At 37.1% G+C, this 21,798-nt stretch overlaps 2 protein-coding genes and 1 pseudogene across 7 annotated transcripts in view; 2 read left to right on the forward strand and 1 right to left on the reverse strand.

Annotated features, from left to right (window-relative positions):
• Window positions 1-21,798, reverse strand: part of FRMD5 (FERM domain containing 5) — a 316,219-nt gene that overhangs the window by 243,934 nt on the left and 50,487 nt on the right. The window lies entirely within an intron of this gene.
• Window positions 3,464-4,171, forward strand: LOC112920014 (large ribosomal subunit protein uL6-like; annotated as a pseudogene).
• On the forward strand, window positions 21,057-21,605 carry LOC112920016 (large ribosomal subunit protein eL21-like). Its single transcript, XM_072738397.1, has one exon. The coding sequence runs from the start codon at window positions 21,074-21,076 to the stop codon at window positions 21,554-21,556; it is 483 nt and encodes a 160-aa protein (XP_072594498.1). The 5' UTR covers window positions 21,057-21,073; the 3' UTR covers window positions 21,557-21,605.

Raw genomic sequence — 21,798 nt, forward strand, 5'->3', positions numbered from 1 at the left:
GTACACCAAAGTCTCATTAAAAGTTCACCTCTCTGAGCCTTCTCCCAAGTGATAATCATACTAGGATCATTTTCTCCTTTTCTCTGATACATGTCTTATGATATTAAAATGACACAATCCAGCTTGGTGAGCTTAAAGGAAAAAATTCAAGAAATATGGCTCCAAGTGACAGCTTTGAAATCCAGGCTGAGTCTTTGAGATAATGGCATTTCCCTATGATGGGTACTATGTTCCATAGATTTTTATTTAACTTTCTTCTTTGCCACAGTAGTTACTTGAAATCAAACTTTATGATAAGAAACTAAAATGTCAGGCATCCAGGTGGCTCATTTGGTTAAGTGTCTGCCTTTGGGTTCCAGTCATGATCCCAGGGTCCTGCGCAGTGAGGAGCTTGCTTCTCCCTCTCCCTTGCCCCTATCCTTGCTTGTGCTGTCTCCCCCTCTCTCAAATAAATAAAATCTTAAAAAAAAACCTTAAAATGCATAAATACAATAAGTCTTTAAAATAATCTAAGTTTGTATGTATCAGGACATGCTGAAACTGAACGTTCTTAAGACTAAGGTATATTTAAATGAGCGTCATACAGTTCCTAAAAAAGTGTAGGCATCTAAAAAACATTTAACTTCTTTTCTGTCTACACTAACATGATCCTTTCATATACCTTTGCAGGAGCATCACCTCATCCTGTTGACCAGGAACCAACTCCTTAATCTGAGTTTCACATTCCTGTCACTGCACTTCAAGGACCCTCACCTCTCCTTTCTCTTCCATAGACTAATTCCTTAGTAGACACTATCTAGTCCTTGGAGTGCCTGGCCAGCTCAATCAGTGGAGTATGTGACTCTCAATCTCAGGGTCTTGAGTTCAAGCCCCCTGTTGGGTGTAGAAATTCCTTTAAAATAAAATAAAAATACCCTTTTAAAAAAGAGTATATCTCATCTTCATTCTCTTTACCAGTGCATGATTCTATCTTTGTCTCTTGGTTGTCTCATATACTATGTCCATCTCTCTCTCTCAGCTGGCCAATCCTTCAACTGCCATCATATAAATCATTTTGGAAATTAGCCTTCCTCACAAAGACTTTCCCAAGTAACTGGAAGCGAAGGGAGCAGTCCAGCCACTGGACTAATTAGTCTAATAAACTCTCCTCATACCAATCATTGGGCACCACTGCATTCGTGCATTGTAAACACTAAGTATCTGTTCGATATTTGATCCTAATGAGTATTCATTCATTCTGTGATTGTTCACTTTACATCACAAACACCCACAGAGGAGCACTCTCTCTTATATAGAGAACATGTTTCACACAGAGTCATTTAATAAACACTTTTTTATTATGAAAGTCATAATATCCAAATTCCAATCTGGAGTGTTCAGTGTTTATTCCAGAAACTGAAAAGGGCTGACTAGCTATCACCAACCCTTATTTCCATGACTACCAAACAATCTCAACTTCACTGTTTTTGGCTCTCTTCTCCCTCACCAATCAATACCCATTAATAAAAATAACCCAACCAGATGTCATTGTCATTCTAAGAGAATAAACTTTCAGTAGTATTAGAGAGACAGCTAGAGGAATCTGGCTTTTCTACTATGCCTCCACTCTTACTTACACTTCCATTTTAATTATTTAATTTCCTCAGGAGCTGTCAAAGCAGAAGAAAAGTTAAAATTTCACCCCCAATGTAAAGATGGCATCATGGTAATCATATTTTAATAATTCTTCTGAGAAAAAAGAGTAATTATCAAAAAATACCCAAGATAATTATTTCTAGGTCCACATTATTTAGTGCTAAAAAGTTAAGAAATTTTCACAAAGAACTATCATTAGAAAAGGAACAGGATCATGAAGTTGGTTAAGATATAAGCTAGGTATAAATCACTGGATTACAAAATTGGTATTCATCATTGAGCAGTTTAGGGGATTCCTAGCTATGTGCTTACTTAAGCAAAGTGCTATCATTATTCAACAATTTAAAAGAAAAAAGATGTACAACAAATAACCTGACTACCTCTACAACCTCTCCTACCATTCCCAACATCTCACTTTTTACTGAGCATGATGGGAATCTAATGGAATTAACTGAAGATTGAATTTTTTTTTAAAAGGACTGAATTTTTAAAAGATTTTATTTATTTATTCATGAGAGACACAGGCAGGGGGAGAAGCAGGCTCCTCGTGGGGAGCCTGATGTGGGACTCAACTCTAGAACCCAGGAATCACGACCCAAGCCAGAGGCAGACACTCAGCCACTGAGCCACCCAGGTGTCCCAAGACTGAAGTTATTTAGATCTTGACAAAACTGATGAAAGACTGAGGATGGATGGATGGATGGATGGAAGGAAGGAAGGAAGGAAGGAAGGAAGGAAGGAAGGAAGGAAAGGAAGGAAAAAAGAAAAGACAAGACCAACACAGAGCGAATAATGTAGTAAGAAGTCTCTGCCTCAATGGGAAGAGAAGGCATACATATGGAAGGCATTCAGACTTTTGAAGAAAGGTAGTGTTAACAGCAAGGAGTAAAATGTTAGTGGAGGTACAATGCCCTTACAGAGAAAGAAATCAACAATATTGGGCATAAAACACTTCTACATTAGAAAATCTCAGCAGGGGGGTCAGCCCGGGTGGCTCAGCGGTTTAGTGCTGCCTTCAGCCCAGGACTTGATCCTGGAGACCCGGAATCGAGTCCCCATATCAGGCTCCCTGCATGGAGACTGCTTCTTCCTCTGCCTATGTCTCTGCCCCTCTCTCTCTCTCTCTCTCTCTCTCTCTCATAAATAAATAAATAAAATCTTTAAAAAAAAAAAAAGAAAGAAAGAAAATCTCAGGGGTCCCTGGCTGGTCACTCGGTGGAACATGTGACTCCTAGTATCAGGGTCATGAGTTCAAGCCCCATGTTGAGCATAGAGCTTACTTAAAAATAAAATAAAATAAAATCGAATAAAATAAAAATCTCAGGTCAGTCCTATTTTGAAAGAGATAAGAACACAAAAACAGACTACAGGCTAACTTTAATCCAAGCAATTCTTAAGGATCGATGTCAATTATATCAGAAAAACGTACAAGTTGCTCTTATTTTTCCCCAGTCCAAAATGAACAGAGATCCCTAGCTTACATGTCATTTTAAAAAGTCAATTCAAGAAACTACGTATAGTAAAAAAGAATTTTGTCTCTACAAACTTTAATTTTAGTGCACTTTTATAAGTATTCCACAAACCTGAAACCTGACCATTTTGATTTACTATAAGTCAGACTCTGCCACTGCAAGAAGCATTGTCCCAAAAATACAATAAGCAAAAGAATCACATAATCCCCAGGACTATAGAACAATAGCAACAACTTTATGCTGTGACTGAGGAATCCAGTGTGGAGTGGCAGCAATTCCTATACTTGTGTCTTTACCCTGCCATCTATACCTCAAAGGCATTTTTTTTATTTAAAATAAACAAAAAGTGGCTTTGCCGCATCTATTGCGAAAATGAAGACCATTCTCAGCAATCAGACTGTTGACATTCTAGAAAATGTTGACATCACCCTGAAAGGACACACTGTGATCATGAAGGGCCCCAGAGGAACTCTGCGAAGGGACTTCAATCACAACAATGTAGAACTCAGTCTTCTTGGAAAGAAAAAGAAGAGGCTCAGAGTTGACAAATGGTGGGGAAACAGAAAATAACTGGCTACCATTTGCACGATCTGTAGTGCGAACGGTAGCCAGGTACAGAACATGATCAAGGGTGTTACACTGGGCTTCCGTTACAAGATGAAATCGGTGTATGCTCACTTCCCCATCAACGCTATTATTCAGGAGAAGGGTTCTCTTGTTGAAATCTGAAATTTCTTAGGTGAAAAATACATTCACAGGGTTCAGATGAAGCCAGGTGTTGCTTGTTCTGTATCTCAAGCCCAAAAAGATTAGTTAATTCTTGAAGGAAATGACATTGAACTTGTTTCGAACTCAGCTGCTTTGATTCAGCAAGTGACAACTGTTAAAAACAAGGATATCAGAAAATTTTTGGATGGTATCTATGTTTCTGAAAAAGGAACAGTTCAGCAGGCTGATGAATAAGATCTCAGTTGTCCAGCAACAGAAACAGCAAGATGCCAGATGATTTTGCAGACTTATTTGTGATACCTTAAGAATGCAATAAAACTATACTGATCTGGGAAAAAAATAAAAATAAAAAATAAAATAAACAAAGAAGTGAAAATAATCCTTAGAGATTCCCTGCAGTTGCCAGATGATGATATAGCTCAATTTCCGCTTCAATATCCCATTAACTCCAAACAAGGAACGACAGCTTAAAGTCATTTCCAAGGACATCAAGAGATACTGCAGGATAAGCTTTTAGAATGAAGCTCCTCCAATAGTCCACACCACAAAAATAGACCTAACCAGAGCCCAGAACAGAAGGAACAAACTTTTCCTCTGTGATTTTCACAGTACTGTGCTTCTTCCAGCAGAAAGGTCATGCTTTGACGCATAGCATTTCCCCAGGTTAGTGACTAGGACCCTTCCCATGGGTGGACTTCTGGCAAGGAACAAATGAGCCATAGGCAAAACAAATATCTCGGTAAACTCTTATAATAGGTGTTCCCCAAGGAACTCCAGCTTGGGATCTGCAGCCAATGACACTACTTCCAGGTAGGTTGTCCTACTACCAGAATCATTCTCTGCCCTCTAAACCCATTACACCTCAGCAGGTTGCTACCATTTGTCACCAGTACCACTTCTGTGCCCTCATGCAAGGTGAGACCCATGATGGCATCTCTGTCAACCCCTGGGGAAACAGGACTTGCCACTGGATTAGAAAAGGTCTGCTTTATCTCCATTGCTTTCTTTGCCATACAGGCAATGCAGATTAGATCCCCAGGACCCTGACTACATTCCTTTCCACCTCTTTTTCTAAGTATTATACCTCAGACTCACTACTCCAAGGTAGTTCCAAGTGAGACTTATATACTACAAAGGGAAAGCTGTTCTTGGGTGACTTTGGGCAACTAAAGAGAAAAAGGTAAGTCTAGTGGAGACCAAGCAAAATAAACTTTGCTCAAAGTTCTAGAAAATAACTCTAGAAGAACTCTTTCCATAACATGTATTATTTGTTAGAAATGTGAAGCCTATTTGAAAATTTGTTAAGCTTAGCACTTCAGAAGATACGTATTTTTTCCGAAACTTTGAAAAGCTACACAAGTTACAGGAGACTAACAGGTTTACAGCGATATGGATCAACTGGGGATGAACTAAAAGGGAGAGAATATAGCATTCCTTGGGTATCTTTCCATTATTAGAACTTCAAAGCAGAGGATATACAGATATACACATTTACTTACAACTCTAAAGCAAGCAGAAACCAGCTTGACATAAACCAGTTGTGTTAACACTAAAAAGAAATTCTTTTTTCTATGCTATCAATTTTATAGTAACATCACTGCCAGAAAATACATACATAGATACATACACACAGCTTTGTTTCTTTGGCACAGATGACCTCTACTGACCAAAGGATAAATCCAAACCAGATTGTAGCCTTAGAGCTATCCAAATTTCTTGTCAGAAATCTAACCAAAAACCTATCTAATGTTTTCAAGGGGATCCCTGGGTGGCTTAGGGGTTTAGCCCTTGCCTTTGGCCCGGGGCATGATCCTGGAGTCCCGGGATCAAATCCCACATCAGGCTCCCTGCATGGAGCCTGCTTCTCCCTCTGTGTCTTTGACCCTCTGTGTCTCTCATGAATAAATAAAATCTTTAAAAATAATAACCCTTCAACTGCAATTCACAAAGCCTATAAACCTTACTGTATTGCCAAGACAGAGCTATCTTTTCATTCAAATAAGTATCAAAAAGTAATTATTAACTATCTTGGTGAGGAATCTTTAAAATTACTTAATTAAAAAAATAACAATTTAAAAAGTATGGTTTTATGGGGGGGTTGTAAGATTTTTATTTATTTATTCATGAGAGACAGAGAGACAGAAAGAGAGAGAGAGAGAGAGAGAGAGAGAGGCAGAGACATAGGCAGAGGGAGAAGCTGGCTCCATGCAGGGAGCCCAATGTGGGACTCAGTCCCGGGACTCCAAGATCACTCCCTGGGCCGAAGGCAGGCACTCAACCGCTAAGCTACCCAGACGTCCCTTAAAAAGTATGTTTTTAGAGAAATTAACAATGAAAAAAATAAGGAAATAAGAGAATTACTAAATAGGACTTAATTCTGACAAGCAAGAAAGAATAGGTTGGTAGTAAAAAAATGACAAAAATCTTCAAAGCCACCTATGTGAAATTCAAATATCTAATGACCAAAAAATATAACTGTGGTTGTATTAGATATACAGTTTAAAGTTTAAGAAAATACCAAAAGTTCTGAGTGGCGTGTCTGGGTAGCTCAGTCGATTAAGCATCCGACTCTTGATTTCCACTCAGGTCATGATCTCAGGATCAAGAGATGGAGTCCCATGTCAGGCTCCATGCTCAGTTGGGAGTCTGCTTGAGATTCTCTGTTTCTTCCTCTGCCCCTTCCCCCTGCTTGCTCTCATGCTCTAAATAAATAAATAAACAAAAAAAAATATTTTTAAAGTTGAAGTAGATCAGATACAAGCCAATGTTTAGAGATCATGAAAAAGGTTTTGAGTCCCAGAGGCCTGAAAAAATAAAAATAAAAATAAAAATTTCAACTATACAATCAGTTAAAGAAAAGGAAAAGATCTCTAAGTTGGTGTGTATAGACAAGAAATCCCATGAAGCACCCAAATGTTAAAAGAATGTGTTCAAAACGTACAAATAAAAAAAGCACATGGCCAAAATGAAATATACAAAAGACCAGCAAGGATTTATGTAAAGAATGCCTGGAAGGTCAAAGTCCAAAATGAGCTAAGATTCATGAAGACAATCATGCTCAGAGGACAATAATAAGAGCTCTTCCTAGATGCATAGGAAGTGGGGAAGATAAGGAAAATAGAAGACCATTGTATAAGGCAGAGAAAAAAAGAAGCAGTTTCTGTTTCATCTCTTTATCCAGATTGAAATTCAACTTGACAAGGACAGAAAAACCTTGATTAGAAAGAAATAAAGCAAACAAAAAAATTCCATGTACAGAGTAAAGGACTACTCAAATTAATTCACTTATTGAGCACCTATGTCCCAGGTTCTGTTCCAGGCCTTGAGCATTTAACAGTGAACAGAATCAAATCTGCGGTTTGATTGCACTTACATTCTAGTAAACAGTCAACAAATAAATACAGAATATTCAGTAGTGATAATATTTTGAAGAAAAATAAAGCAGGTAAGAGGATAGAGGGGTACTATTTAGATAATCTGTGAGGGCCTTTCTGAGAAGGCATTTCAGCAGTGACTTGAATGAGGCGTGGATACAAGCCATGGGAGAAAGGCCCTGCAGGCCCAAGCAACAACAAATGCAGGGCAGAATGAGTTGACAGAATGTTTAAGTGAGAAACAGCAAGAGGGGAACTGTGTGTATAGAATGGAGGGAGCAAGGGAAGGAGCAACAAGAAATAAAACTGACTATGGAGGGCCCCACAGGCTTCACACTGCATGAGGTGAAAAGCCTTTGGAGTATTATAGCAAAGTAGACATGTGATTTGACTTGTAGGTTCAAAGTATCTCTCCGGCTACTGTGGAAAGGAGATATTTAGGAATAAGCATGAAAAATAACCAAAGTAGGAGGCTCTTGGAACACCAGGACAGGGATGATAGTGGCTAAATGAGTTTAAGTCCCCAAGTAAATCTAAACTACATCTCGGAGTACCTAAAAAATGTACAGATGTTATTCACACAACCAATCTCAATCACTTTTCATATCTCACAAAGAACAAGAGTGGTGCCAGAAACCTAGAAATAAGTGTTTTCCCAGTTTTCACAAATGGAGGAGAAAAGAGGCAGATTCCAGATATTAGGAGTCAAAACAAGACTCCCATGAACAAAACAAGCCCAACTGGTTTTATTTTCTCCAAGAAAGTATCAACCACTTCCAATTTTTTTATTATTACTTTCTAGTCTTTATTCTTCACATATATAATTTTTCAAAGTTGTAATTATAACATAGACACATTTTTATTGCATAACTATTTTAGATTCCTTATATTATAAGCATTACTCTGTGTTGTGACTCTGGTATAATTTTTTAAGTAATTGCAAATGAAAGGGAACAAAAAGGCAAGTTTGTAGATAAGGCATGAAATTTTCAGGATATTTCTGCTAATTTCCTGAACTACAGTTACAATATTACTTAAAATACAAACGTCATATAGGTAAGTTTTGGGTGGCAATGAAGTTATGCCAGGAAAATTATGAAGAAGAACATTTCTTATCAAATGCAAATAACATTTTAATAAAAAAGAATATCAGAAATCTCAGAACACTTTCACAAAGATGACTATTTTTATCCTATAAATTGCAGAAAAGAGCTTTATTTCTTTAGATACATAACTAGCAAACTGGCTATGATAAGACAAAAGTAGAAAAAAGAAGAGTAAGATTTATTTGTAGCTAGCTGGTGTTTTCTACTTTTTGGTCATACAATTCATAATAGTCTTCAAAGAGGGTAACATTTCATTACTTTCCAGTGGTAGAAAAAGGTGTTACATTTTCCAAATTTTCTTAGCCCAATCAGTTTGCATTGGAATCTTAAATATATACTATTTTTTTTCTCCTTGGGGGTAAAACAGTTACCATTCTATTTCTGTTTTATAATTCAGACAACATCAGCTTTACAATGTCGATCTAAAAGAAACTATCTAAAATTGAAAAACATAACATAGTGGCAGAGAGTTCTAGATAAGATGGCTTTGTAAGTTCATACTTTGAGTCCACAACCCTCTCCCTACTCCTATACTACCCATGTTAACAGTGATAGATAAAAAATAAAAAGTAAAATCCTAGCTGCTATATTAATCAGGATTCAGTTGCAGGTATAAAGATTCTCTAGTGTTTTAAGCACAGATTTAATACTTAGGTGCTAACATTTAGATGCCAATAAAATAGTTGAAAGAGTAGAAGGGGAGGCTCTATGCTAAACCTTAAGGAATGAGGCTCAGAATCCACAGAGAACTGGCCTGCCAAGGGAGCCACCTCTGCCACCATCAGAAATTTAAAGAAAAGAAAGAAAGAAAGAAAGTTAAAGAAGGGCACCTGGGTGGCTCAGTTGGTTAAGCATCTGCCTTTGGCTTAGGTCATGATCTCGGAGTCCCAGGATCAACCCCCATATCGGGCTCCCTACTCAACGAGGAGTCTGCTTCTCCCTCTGCCTCTCCCTCTGCTTGTGTTCTGTCAAATAAATAAATTAAATCTTAAAAAAAAAAAAAAAGCAAGTAACTTAAAGAAATAGGGCACTGCTATGCTAAGTGCTGGACAGAATCATAACTCCTTAGCCACATCCAGGAATTAGGTAGCTACCAATGTGATTATTGGTTCTGAATACAATGCCTTAGCTTCTGTTAGACACCAGGAAGTTGTTGCCAGAATTGCTGGCACTAAGGGGACACAGCCCAGGTCTGCAATTTGGGAATCAGAGAGAGCTGCAAACTCTAAGCCACTGGATCTGCTCCAGCAAAACTAATGCCATGTGTATGACACTCTATGCACCCCCTCCCCTGTATTCAGTTCTGAATTGGAGTATCATAAAAGTGAATGTGATTAGTGTAATCTGAACTACATCAGGAACCCTAGATGTAAGGAAGCATAGGTAGTAATTTTTATTTTCCAGTTCATGTAGTAAAAGGAGGAATACTAGAAGGAAGTTGAAACAGATGCAGAGTTGGGGCACCTGGATTGCTCAGTTGTTAAGTGTTTGACTTCAGCTCCAGTTGTGGTCTCAGGGTCCTGGGATCGGGACCCATAACAGGCTCACTGGTCACTGGGGAGTCTGCTTGTCCTTCTTCCTATCCTTCTGCCCCTCCCCTTACTTGTGTGTGCTCTCCCTCTCTCTCGTTCTCAAATGAATAGGTGAAAATTCCTTAAGAAAGAAAGAAACAAACAAACAGATGCTGAGTTATCTCACAATAATACCCAGGAAGAAAGATAATAAATTATATCAATTCTATTGTTATACATTAGTTATAATAAATATTCCCAAGGACTAAAGAATAGAACAAAACACAAAGCAGTGAGTGAGGCTTAATGGGCTCTAAGTATAGGAGCAAACAAAGAAGGCCAAGAATTCAGCTTCTGTAGGTTAATGAGAATTAAAAGTGCTTCACTTCTGGCATGCAATTGGAGCCAGCTCATTGCTTAAAACCAGGGAGTGGGCCAAACTCCAATAATGAGACTTAAAAAAGCAGTTTATGTGAAGCCGTACAATAAAAGAGGTAGGAAAGGCCAGAACCCAAGCCAGCCACTTGCTAGCTCAATGGCTGGATGTACATTATCACCATTATCATGAAAATCAGGAATCCTGAATTACCTGTGGAACCAAATGGAAGCAAAATTTTGAGGAAAAGTAGGGTAAGGTGAGATGATAATAACTCTTACTGGAATTAAGCTCTCAAACCAAATTCCAAAATACATAAAGAAAATTAACACTACAATTGTCAACAAAAGCAACTACAGAGAGATTAATCCACTTAAGACAAAATGGAAATAATGTAACCATCTGAAATTGACCTCAAACTCAATGTTTAGGATCCTCAAAGAGATAAAGAAAGGAAAAACAGCCATAAAAACACAGACATTCAAAGTGTCATCTCAGGGCACCTGGGTGGCTTGGTGGGTTAAGCCTCTGGCTCTTGATTTCAGCTCAGGTCATGATCTCAGGGTCCTGAGATCGAGCAGTGGGTTGGGCTCCATACTAAGTGTGGAACATGCTTAAGATTCTCTTTCCCCCCTCTGCCCCTTTCTCCCTTAAAAAAATGCAATCTCAGTACCAATCAAGATAAATACAAATAAACCCACACCTGCACATATCATTGTGAAAATGCAGAACATTAAGGTACCATAAAGGAGTATTATCTACCTAAAAAAAGACTGACAGCAGACACTTCATCAGCAATAATAGATGCCTTGAAGATAATGGAGTTTTATAACCAAAATGTTAAAAACAAGAGAATTGTCAAGCTAGAATTCAATGCCCAACTAAGCTATCAAAAAGAATGAGACAATAAAGACATTTTTAAGACCCTACAATGACTATGAGTTTTCCACTAATAATTTCTCACTAAAGAATTGATGTATCTGGGGTGCTGGAGTGGCTCAGATAATTAAGCATCTCGCCTTCAGCTCAGGTCATGATCCCAGGTCCCAGTATCGAGCCCCACATCAGGCTCCTGGCTCAGCAGGGAATCTGCTTCTCCCTCTGCCTCTCCCCACTACTCATGCTTGCACTCTCTCGCTCTCTCTGTCCCTAATAAGTAAATAAAAAATCTTTGAAAAAAAAAAAAAAGAATTGAGGGCAGCCTGAGTGGCTCAGTGGTTTAGCACCGCCTTCAGCCCAGGGCATGATCCTGGAGACCCAGGATCGAGTCCCATGTCGGGCTCCCTGCATGGAGCCTGCTTCTCCCTCTGCCTGTGTCTGTGTGTCTGTGCCTCTCTCTCTCTCTCTCTCTCTCTCTCTCTCTCATGAATAAATAAATAAAATCTTAAAAAAAAAAAAAAGAATTGATATATCTTAGGAGGTACTTCAGAAAGGAGAGCCCAAAGAAACAAGAAAGCTATCCTGGTGGTCCCACAATCAGATAAAGTATATTATCAAATGTACCTAATTACAGTTTTTCATAATTGAAAGATAAGTGGTCACATAAATGAAATTAATTCCACTTACATGAAGTGTTCAGAACAGGTGAATCTAAAGAGACAGAAAGTGGTGGTTGCCTAGGACTGGAGAACATCCTTAGGAGGGAAGGGGACGGGGAGTAGGCCAAACAAGAAATCCTAGATACAGTATTGCCTTTAAGGGGAACAAAAGTGTTCTAAAATTAGACTGTGGCAATGGTTGTACAACCCTGTGAATAAACTAAAAAACACTGAATTGTACATTTTAAATGGCTGAATTGTAAAATACGTGAATTATATCTTAATGAGATTTTAAAAGTGGAACTGGAAAGGAAGATGTTCACATACAGTAAGATCCTTTTAAACTTTGATAGAAAATTTTGTAGTTATGTGCGAATGCTAAAAACTTAGGAGTAACCATTATGAGAACAGAAATGCCATCTATGCTTCTAAAATCAGAGGAACATAAAAGATATTCACAATTTTATCAATCTAAATGACAAGAGTAATACAAAAAAAGAAAATATGCAAGAAAATGGCAAAAATGAGTTCAAGTCTCTATGCACGCGCGCGCGCACACACACACACACACACAATTAAAAGAATGTGTTATCGACTAGATTAACAAACCCAACTAGAGACACATTTAAAGCAAAATGATCCCGAAAATGTGATAAAAAATCATGAACAAATATATTTGATAAAAATACTTTTTTATTGCTGGCAAGGCAACATGAACAACAAAATAGAACTTAGGATGTAAGACAAAAATAAGAGCAAAGGATGACATTACCTAATGGCAAAAAGAATGCTCTACAAAAAGGATATGATGAACTTATATAATAAATATAGGCTCTCAAATGTATAGGAAGCAAAAACAGATAAAATTAACAAGGAGAAACAAGCAAAACCACAACCATGAGATCGTAAAACTAAAGGAGGTTCTAACTCTGATATCTGAGACTGATGATCAAGCAGACAAAAATTTCCTAAAGATATAGCATATTTGAACACAAAAGTAAGTTGATCTCACACACACACACACACACACACACACACACAAAGATAAAAAACTCTGTACCAAATAGAAAAGAATATACATTGGTTTTAAGCACACATAAGACATTTATAAAAATTTACTGCATATTAGATCTCAGAGGCAGCATCAACCAACTTCTGAGAATAAATCTCATTCCAATCATATTCTTTTAAAACAATGTAAATAATTATAAATAAATAATAAAAAGTAAACATAAACAATTCTATGTTTAGAAAATTTAAAATGTACTCAAGGGGATCCCTGGGTGGCTCAGCGGTTTAGTGCCTGCCTTCGGCCCAGGGCGTGATACTGGAGTCCCGAGATCGAGTCCCACATCGGGCTCCCTGCATGGAGCCTGCTTCTCCCTCTGCCTGTGTCTCTGCCTCTGTGTGTGTGTGTGTCTCTCATGAATAATAAAAATCTTTTAAAAAAATAAAAAATAAATGTACTCAAAAATGACTCATGGGATAAAAATCAAAATAGAAATTATGAAATAACTAGAACTGAATAACGAAAGTACCATATACCAAAACTAGTAAAAATGCAACTAAAAGGGTAAAGTGGGATAATCAAGAATAAAAGAATGATGTCCACTTCTAGTCAACACTTTTGGAGGTCCCAGAGAGTATAATGGTGTAAGAAAAAATATATAAAGTAAGAAGGAAATATCAAAACATTATTATTATTTGTATGTTACCATTACTCTCATTAGAAATCTAAGAGAATCTACAATTACAATGCAGAGAATTCAGAAAGGTTGCTTAACATAGAATCAACTTACAAATATTGACAGTATTCATATATTCCAGTAGTAACCAACTAGAAAATATAATTTTTAAAAAGAAACCATTTGCAATAGCAATAAACATTATGGGGTAACTGAAAAGAAATCCAATAAATTATATGTAAGATTCTGCTAGAGAAAAACAAAAATTGTATTAAAAATTCAAAGGGATGCCTGGGTGGCTCAACGGTTGAGCTCCTGCCTTCAACCCAGGGCATGATCCCAGAGTCCTGGGATTGAGTCCCGCACTGGGTTCCCTGAATGTGGAGAGCCTGCTTCTCTCCCTGCCTGTATCTCTGCGTCTCTCTGTGTCTTTCATGAATAAATAAAATCTTTTAAACAAAACTCAAAGAAGAACTAAATAAAGAGAAATATATTTGTAAATAGGAATACTAGATGGAATAATTATACCAATTCTCCTCAAATTGCTCCATTAAGAAATCAACACAATTCTAGCAAATACCCTATAGGGAATTTTTGTGAAACTTAACAAGCTCATTCTAAAATTCACACAGAACAAAGAGCCAAGAAAAGCCATAATAATTTTGAATAAAATGGTAAAATAATTAAAATGGTGTGATATTAAGCCCAGGAATAGATAAACAAACCAATGGAACAGAATAGAAAACTCAGACAGTCAAGTGCATCTACAGAAAATTGGTATTAGACAGTGGAGGCATTCCAAATCCAGGCAGGAAACAAACTATTTAATAAAAGGTGCTGGGATAACTGATTATGCACATGGCAAATGAGATCCCCACCATTGAGCCAAATAAAACCGATGGGGGGAAAAACCCTCAATGTGAAAGCAAAACTAGAACTTTCCAATAGAATTAGAACATTGTGGTTCCTTTGACCTTCTTCCTGAATAGTTTCTAGACTCCAAACAATCCTAGTTGTTCTCCTCAAGGGCGCCCTGTACTCAGAACTGAATTCTCTTTGTAATTTGGAAGATGCAGAATAAGAGTGGGAGCATCACTTTCTTGGTATTGTTATTGGACTTCTGGTAACACAGCCTACTACCTAAGACCACACTAGCTTTATTTCTTCACTAAAAAATATGACTGATGAACACTGCACTCACCATCTATTAAACCTCAAAATCATTTTTTTTTCATAAAATCATTTTTTATGTGTGCTATGCTTCAGCCAAGTCCCTTACATTTGGGGCCCATTTGTATAGGGTTTTTTTTCCCCCCTTCATGTATAAAGCCTTATTCTTACAACTATTTAATGCCATCATTAAACTAGACCAGTTGTCTTTGTCTGTGGTGACCTCTTCAATATCCTCCTATGTCATCAAATGTGCTCATTATCCCTTCCCACACTAGGGCATTCACAAAATCAATAAATATGCCTTCTACAGAAGACTTCATCCAAGAATTGAAAAAAAAAAATGTTGACCAAGAAGTTCTGAACAGAACCCTAAAGGTATAATAGAAAATTTCCTGCATTAATACTAATCCACTTAACTGTATTAGCAATTAGTTCATATTTTTCCTCCTGACCTTCAAAATTACTCTGACATGTGGTCAATTGTCTACTGAGTTTTGGCTAAGCTTTGCTTATTGTATTTCCATGATCAATCTACTAAACCTGTCAAGAAGCAAAGTAAGTCTCACAAAACTTTGTTTTAGTGAACCCACAGTGGTAGAATCAAATAACTTGGGCTTCGTCTCTTAGATGATCACAATCATTTATTAATAATTTTAAAGCATATTAGAAATTAATAAAAATTACAAATGAAATGAAATTTATGAGGACTCCATACATTTGTAGCATAATTATTTCATCTCTCTAGGGGACATCTAATTCTGAAAAAAATTCATCTCCATAAAGTGTAGGCCAGAAAATTTCTTTAAAATCTATCATTCACAGAACAGAGCTGGTAACTGCAAGAAATGCCCCCCCCACCTTGATAAATGTAAAAGGATAACTTGTGTTAAGAATTATTAGACTGTTTAAATTAGGAGCAGTACAGGGAGACAAGTGGGCGAATTCTGTACTCCCTCCTATGAGGAGGGTAAACAGTGTGTTCCAAATCAGACAGAGTTAGAAAACTCAGCTCCAAGATAAGAGGGGGTGCCCCGCCTGAACACAAAGAATGCACCACACACAGTGCAACCCAAACAATGAAGCTGGAGATTAGAAAATATTCCGCCATCCTCATACATCCAGCTTTGAAACTCTTCCTCATTTGAACCTCCTGTTCAATTCCCACATAACCATCTCAGAAATTTACTTCCATCTAGCTTTTTTAATGTCCCACAAACACCGAGTGTTCACTCTGAGACTGAAAAATCAGCTATCTATAAAGATTGTATAATCAGAGATGGACACCTGGCCAAGAATTTTCACTAGTCACAAAGGACCATGAGCTAGATTAAGTATAAGGCACCTTTCCAAGTGTTCCATTAATAAGATATTAGAGAATAAGCAAGACGTAATTATTAGAGATATTATTAGAAGATTAACTGCAAAAACCAATTCCAGAGAAAAAAAAACATAATTCCCAACAAACTATACTAGAGGGATCAGACTGCAATACTGGATAGTAGATGATTTTATCTTTGCCTGAAGCTCTTTTTCTTGATCATAAATGAGAAATGGAAATACAGAACTCCTAAAATATAAAAAATATAGCTAGCTGCTATGCATGACTATGAAAGTTCTCCAGAGCATATTAGTTTCGAATACAGTAGACATTCAATAATTGATTTTGTCTGTTTCTCTGTAACCAGTTCCTTTCCACCACCAGCTAAACAAACACAACTGAATCATTTCGATGTTATGATTACCATTAAATACCTATTAGAGATACCAGTAGAATCTGAGAGCTGAAAGATAATCTAGAGGTTCACCTAATCTTTACAGAGGAAAAGAGAGACCCAAAGAGTTCAAGAGCCCAAAGTCTCAATGTTTACTTAGTAGTTAAGTGCAACTAGAACCCAATCATGCAGCTCCACTTTCACAGGCATAATCTTGGTTTACCAGAGTCTCACTCTTCTGGTAGGATATTATTTTTCATCCTGTTTAAACATAATTGACCATCAGACACTGCAATGACATTTCACAAAAGCCTTACAACTGTAGGTAGGTGCAGAATACATTGAGTTCCTATAAACATAGTATTTTGGAACTGGAGAAGTCTTTAGAGACCGTTTCTCCCTATCTGCCTCTTACATATGAGCAAACAGAGGTTAAGCTGTTTGCACAAGTTAGTTCACAATGTGGAGCGCAAAGTCAAAAGTAAGAATTGGAAAAAAAAGAAAAAGAGAGAGAGAGAGAGAGAGAGAGAGAGAATTGGGTGTCCGGATTCCCAGGCCAGTGTTCTACACATTTCATTACAGGGCTTCTCTTTCCCTTTTTCCTTAAAAAAAAAAAAAAAAAAAAGCAAGCTTCTGATTAAGAACAAGAATTTTTTATGGTGAGGCTATTGGCTATCTCTGAAACACAATAAGGCGAAGCACAAATGAGGTATGCCTGTATTATTTTTATCAACATGTATTAATTTCTTTCCCACTTAAAACACCTATCAAAAGGAAATTTGTAAATAAGGCCCACTCGGCCTTCGATTCTACTAACCTGGGGGCTGACTGCTTCCTATCTCTAACCCACTAGACATGGACAGTGGTTAGGGCCCAGACACAGGACAGAGAAAAGCCGGGCAATGACTCAGTGAGCATAGCAAGGAATGTGCTTAGGAGTGTTCACCCACTGGACTTCACATGATGCAACGCTTTAAACTACAGAGTGTCTTGGGCCCAGAGGACTTTGTGGCTTCTGGGACTCTAAAGGATGCCAGATTGTAACAACTTCCCTGTGCAGAGACTTCCTGAGTTAAATGGTTTCTGAGGTCTAGCATGAAAACCCAGCCACCATTTATTGCCTATCTATTTCAAACACATCTTCCCATAAGCAACAGACATCTGGATGCTTGCACAATTCATAAATATGCCATTGTTATTTTTAAGACAGTCTATTCATTTTCGCCAAATTCCTTCTCAAAGGGAGAATTTGCAACAGAGTGAGTCAAGTCTATAGGACATCCACACCTTCTAAACTATGAGAAGACTGAGGAAGTCCCTGCTTATTCCTTTACTGTGGTAGGCCACAAAGAAAACTGGTTTTTAATTGCAGCATTGGTACGAGAGTCAGGAGAGAAAAGACTTCTGGTCGAAATCTCACCAGAATCACACCATCACAGACTTATAATTGAATTTGTCCTGATAAATTGTTCTGAAGGTGGAAAGCTCTTACTCTTCTCAGTTTACTAAGATTTAAAATTAAAATTTCTGGAGTAGAATCCCAGGAGGATATATAAACTGCAGCAGTCCACTCCCCTATTTCTGCTGCCTCACCACTGATTCTGTTTGACAGACCTACCATAAAGGCCTCCCACAAACATTTGTCCTGAGGACCTCATGCTCCAGGCCATCAGAGTGCTGGCAGATTGCAAGGCTGTACAGAACTGAATGCACCTGCTACTCACCATAGGCCAAAGTGGGAATGGGAAACCATCATCTGTTATGGCACTATCAACTTAGTGCAGCATTAACACTTAACTCCCTCAAGTCCAGCATCTCTTTAAAATCACTGTTCCACTTCATGTATTACTTTTCAGTATTGTATTTGCTTGAACACATGTTTGATAAATGAAGTGCTCTTATATCAGTAAAACTACCAGGGATTAATCACCGGTGTTAATAAGAGATTTTAGGGGTTTTGGTTCTTAGAGTAAGGTTTGGCAGAAACAGGTAAATGGAAACTTAGATGAAATTTATAGTTCAGAAAAAATGGATTTGGTGTAAAATCCATTTCAGTGTAAAAGCTATCTGACCAGGACTCCAACTCTAAGTAATCCAGCCTTAGACGTTGCTACTGAGAGTCTGGAAAATGCTAGCATATTTCTTTTGATTCAATTCTGATTGCACACCAGAAGTTCAATTATGTTTAATAAGCAGCAGGGACACATGGTTACCAAGGATAATTCTGCCAAACTGAATGAGAAAGTTCAAGATTTAACACATGTAACTTAGTGAGCACATTTAGTCGCTAATATAATCAGCCCCTTGTCTTTCATTTTAATCATCTTTATTAGAAGAAAAAATACATCATACTAAAGGAGTTTACCATATGGAAATGGGGACTTAAAATGCAATACTCTATTACCATGGAGAAAATTAATGCATTATAGTTTTTCAAAGTGGGAATCAAATTGAACTTTCACTTTGATGTGAACTTAAGTTGAATTTTGTCTTCTAACATGACTTACAAAACAGGTGTTAAGAATAGACCAATCCATACATTACACAAGTTTTTTATTTTCCCTAATTACTATGTTATTTATCTACTTACCTGTTTGGTTACTAAGAGAACAGAAGTTTTTTCTTTGGAATTAATTTGGATTTCAATCCTACCCAATAGTATAAAAGAGTATTTATGATTTATAATCAGAGCATATTTGTAAGATGCTTCTGAGTGAAAATTGCTTAATGTATATTGCTAATTACATTTTAGTGAATATTTTCATTGCAAAACAGGTTAACACTTTATGGATGAAGCCTTTATTGCAACCACTAGATAATCTCTTTTCTATTTGGCCTGCAAATTCATGTTCTGGTGCACTGTAGAAAGTGCCTATACAAAACAAATTCTACATAGCTATCATCATCTTAAAAGATGAAGAGTCTGAATCCTTTATAGAAAGATTTTGGAAATCACACAGCTCTCTCCTATTGTTTTAAAAGGCTGTTTCTTAGGTCTTCTGGACTCATAAAAATCTCATTTGCCCTCTATCCCTATCAAAGAAGATATTAACACGTAGCATTGACCACAGTTCCTTCAACAATGAAATGCAAATTGAAAAATCTTCTGTGAAATGAGAATCCAGTACTAAATACTTATAAGTCACTGATTCCTAGCTCACACCTTTCTTCTCCTCACGTCACACTGAAGAACATGACCACTCAGAAATCTTTCTCAAAATGTGCTCCTTGGAACACTGGTATTCCACAAAAATATGTGTTCAATGAACAACATGTTAGCAATATTTATTTTAAAATTTATTTTAAATATATGACTAAGAAAAACACTACACTTTTACAGAGTTATTACTGTATGTGAATCTTTAAGAAACAATTCACAGTCCCAAGAGAAATAAAAACCTATCTTGACACGCAAAAAGTTGTACACAAATGTTCATAGCAGCATTACTCATAGTAGCCAAAAGGTGGAAACAACCAAAATGCCCATCAACCGATAAGTGTGTAAATAAAATGCGGTATGTCCATACAATGGAATATTATTCAGCCATAAAAAGATAAAGTCCTGAAATATGGATGAACCTTGAAAAGATTATGTTAAGTGAAAGAAAGATCTCATATTGTACAATTCCATTTATATGAAATGTCTAGAATAGGCAGATCTATAGAAATAGAAGTAGATTAGTGGTTGCCAAGGGTTTGGAGTAGGTGGAGAACTGAGAAGGAGGGGGTGTGTGATGACAGCTAAAGAGTGCAAGATTTCTTTCTGGCACAAAGAAAACATTGTAAAATTGATCTGGTGATGGATGTACAACTCTGAATATATCAAAAGCCACTTAATTAGGGGTGCCTGGATGATTCAGTTGGTTGAACATCCAATTCCTGATTTTGATTCAGGTCATGATCTCAGGGTCAAGATATCAAGGCCCACATGGGGCTCCATATTCAGCACATAGTCAGCTTGAGATTCTCTCCTGGCCTTCTGCCCCTCCCCCCTGACTCATGCATATTCTTTCTCTCTAAAATAAATAAATAAATTTTTAAATAATTTTTAAAAGCCACTTAATTGTACAGCTATCTTTGAGAAAGAAAAATAGGCACTAGAACAGATACTTCACTTTTTAAAAATCCCCCAAAAATCAAACATATGAAAAGATGCTCAACTTTATTAAGCATTAGAGAAGATCAAAGTAACCACAAAACAAAATATCATCATACACAAGCAGAGTGACTAAAATTAAAAAGATAGATAACAACATGTGTTGGCAAGGTGTAGTATAGTGTACATACACCATACATATACCATGAGAAGCACTGAAGTCATACAGGCCCTTTAGAAAGCTATTTGGTAGTAGCTATTCAAGTTGAATAGAAATATATTGTAGGCCCTGGCAATTCCACTACTAGATATGTTATAAATATATAGATAACTATATATATGCACATACATATATACACATATACATATTATATATATATAATATAGGAACATGAAAAACATGTGTAAGAATATCCATATTATTAAGGCTATTATTTATAATAGCCCTCAACTAGAAAACCTCAGAAGTCCATAAAAAAACAAAATGGATTTGGAATTATGGAATTATGGTATATTTACACAGTGGACTACCACATGGTAATAGAGATGAACTACTGATACACTCAACTACATGGATAAATTGGACTAATGCTATGCTGAGGGGATAAAAATTGACACAAAAGAATACATATTCAGCGGAACTGCCATCTTCCAGTAATTCGCAAAATGACCAACACAAAGGGAAAGAGGAGAGGTACCCGCTATATGTTCTCTAGGCCTTTTAGAAAACATGGAGTTGTTCCTTTGGCCACATACATGCAAATCTATAAGAAAGGTGATATTGTGGACATCAAGGGAATGGGCACTGTTCAAAAAGGAATGCCCCACAAATGTTACCATGGCAAAACTGGAAGAGTCTACAATGTTATTCAGCATGCTGTTGGCATTGTTGTAAACAAACAAGTTAAGGGCAAGATTCTTGCCAAGAGAATTAATGTCCACATTGAGTGTATTAAACACTCAAAGAGCCGAGATAGCTTCCTGAAGCGTGTGAAGGAATATGATCAGAAAAAGAAGGAAGCCAAAGAGAAAGGTACTTGGGTCCAACTGAAGCGCCAGCCTGCCCCACCCAGAGAAGCACACTTTGTGAGAACCAATGGAAAGGAGCCTGAACTGCTGGAACCCATTCCCTATGAATTCATGGCATGATAACTGTAAAGAAAATAAAAGACCTCAGGATTGTAAAAAAAAAAAAAAAAAAAAAAAAAGAATACATATTCAAATAAGGCAAAAGTAATCTGTATCGTTACAAATTAGGATAGTAATTAGCTTTGGGTAGGAAAACAGGTAGTGCTGAGGAAGAGGGATGAGTCATGAGGGAGCTTCTGGGAGTGCTGGTAGTATTTTATTTCCTGATCCAGATGCTAGTTACAAGGATATATTTATTTTGT

Source organism: Vulpes vulpes, chromosome 15, assembly GCF_048418805.1.
Source record: "Vulpes vulpes isolate BD-2025 chromosome 15, VulVul3, whole genome shotgun sequence".
Classification (NCBI taxonomy): Eukaryota; Metazoa; Chordata; class Mammalia; order Carnivora; family Canidae; genus Vulpes; species Vulpes vulpes.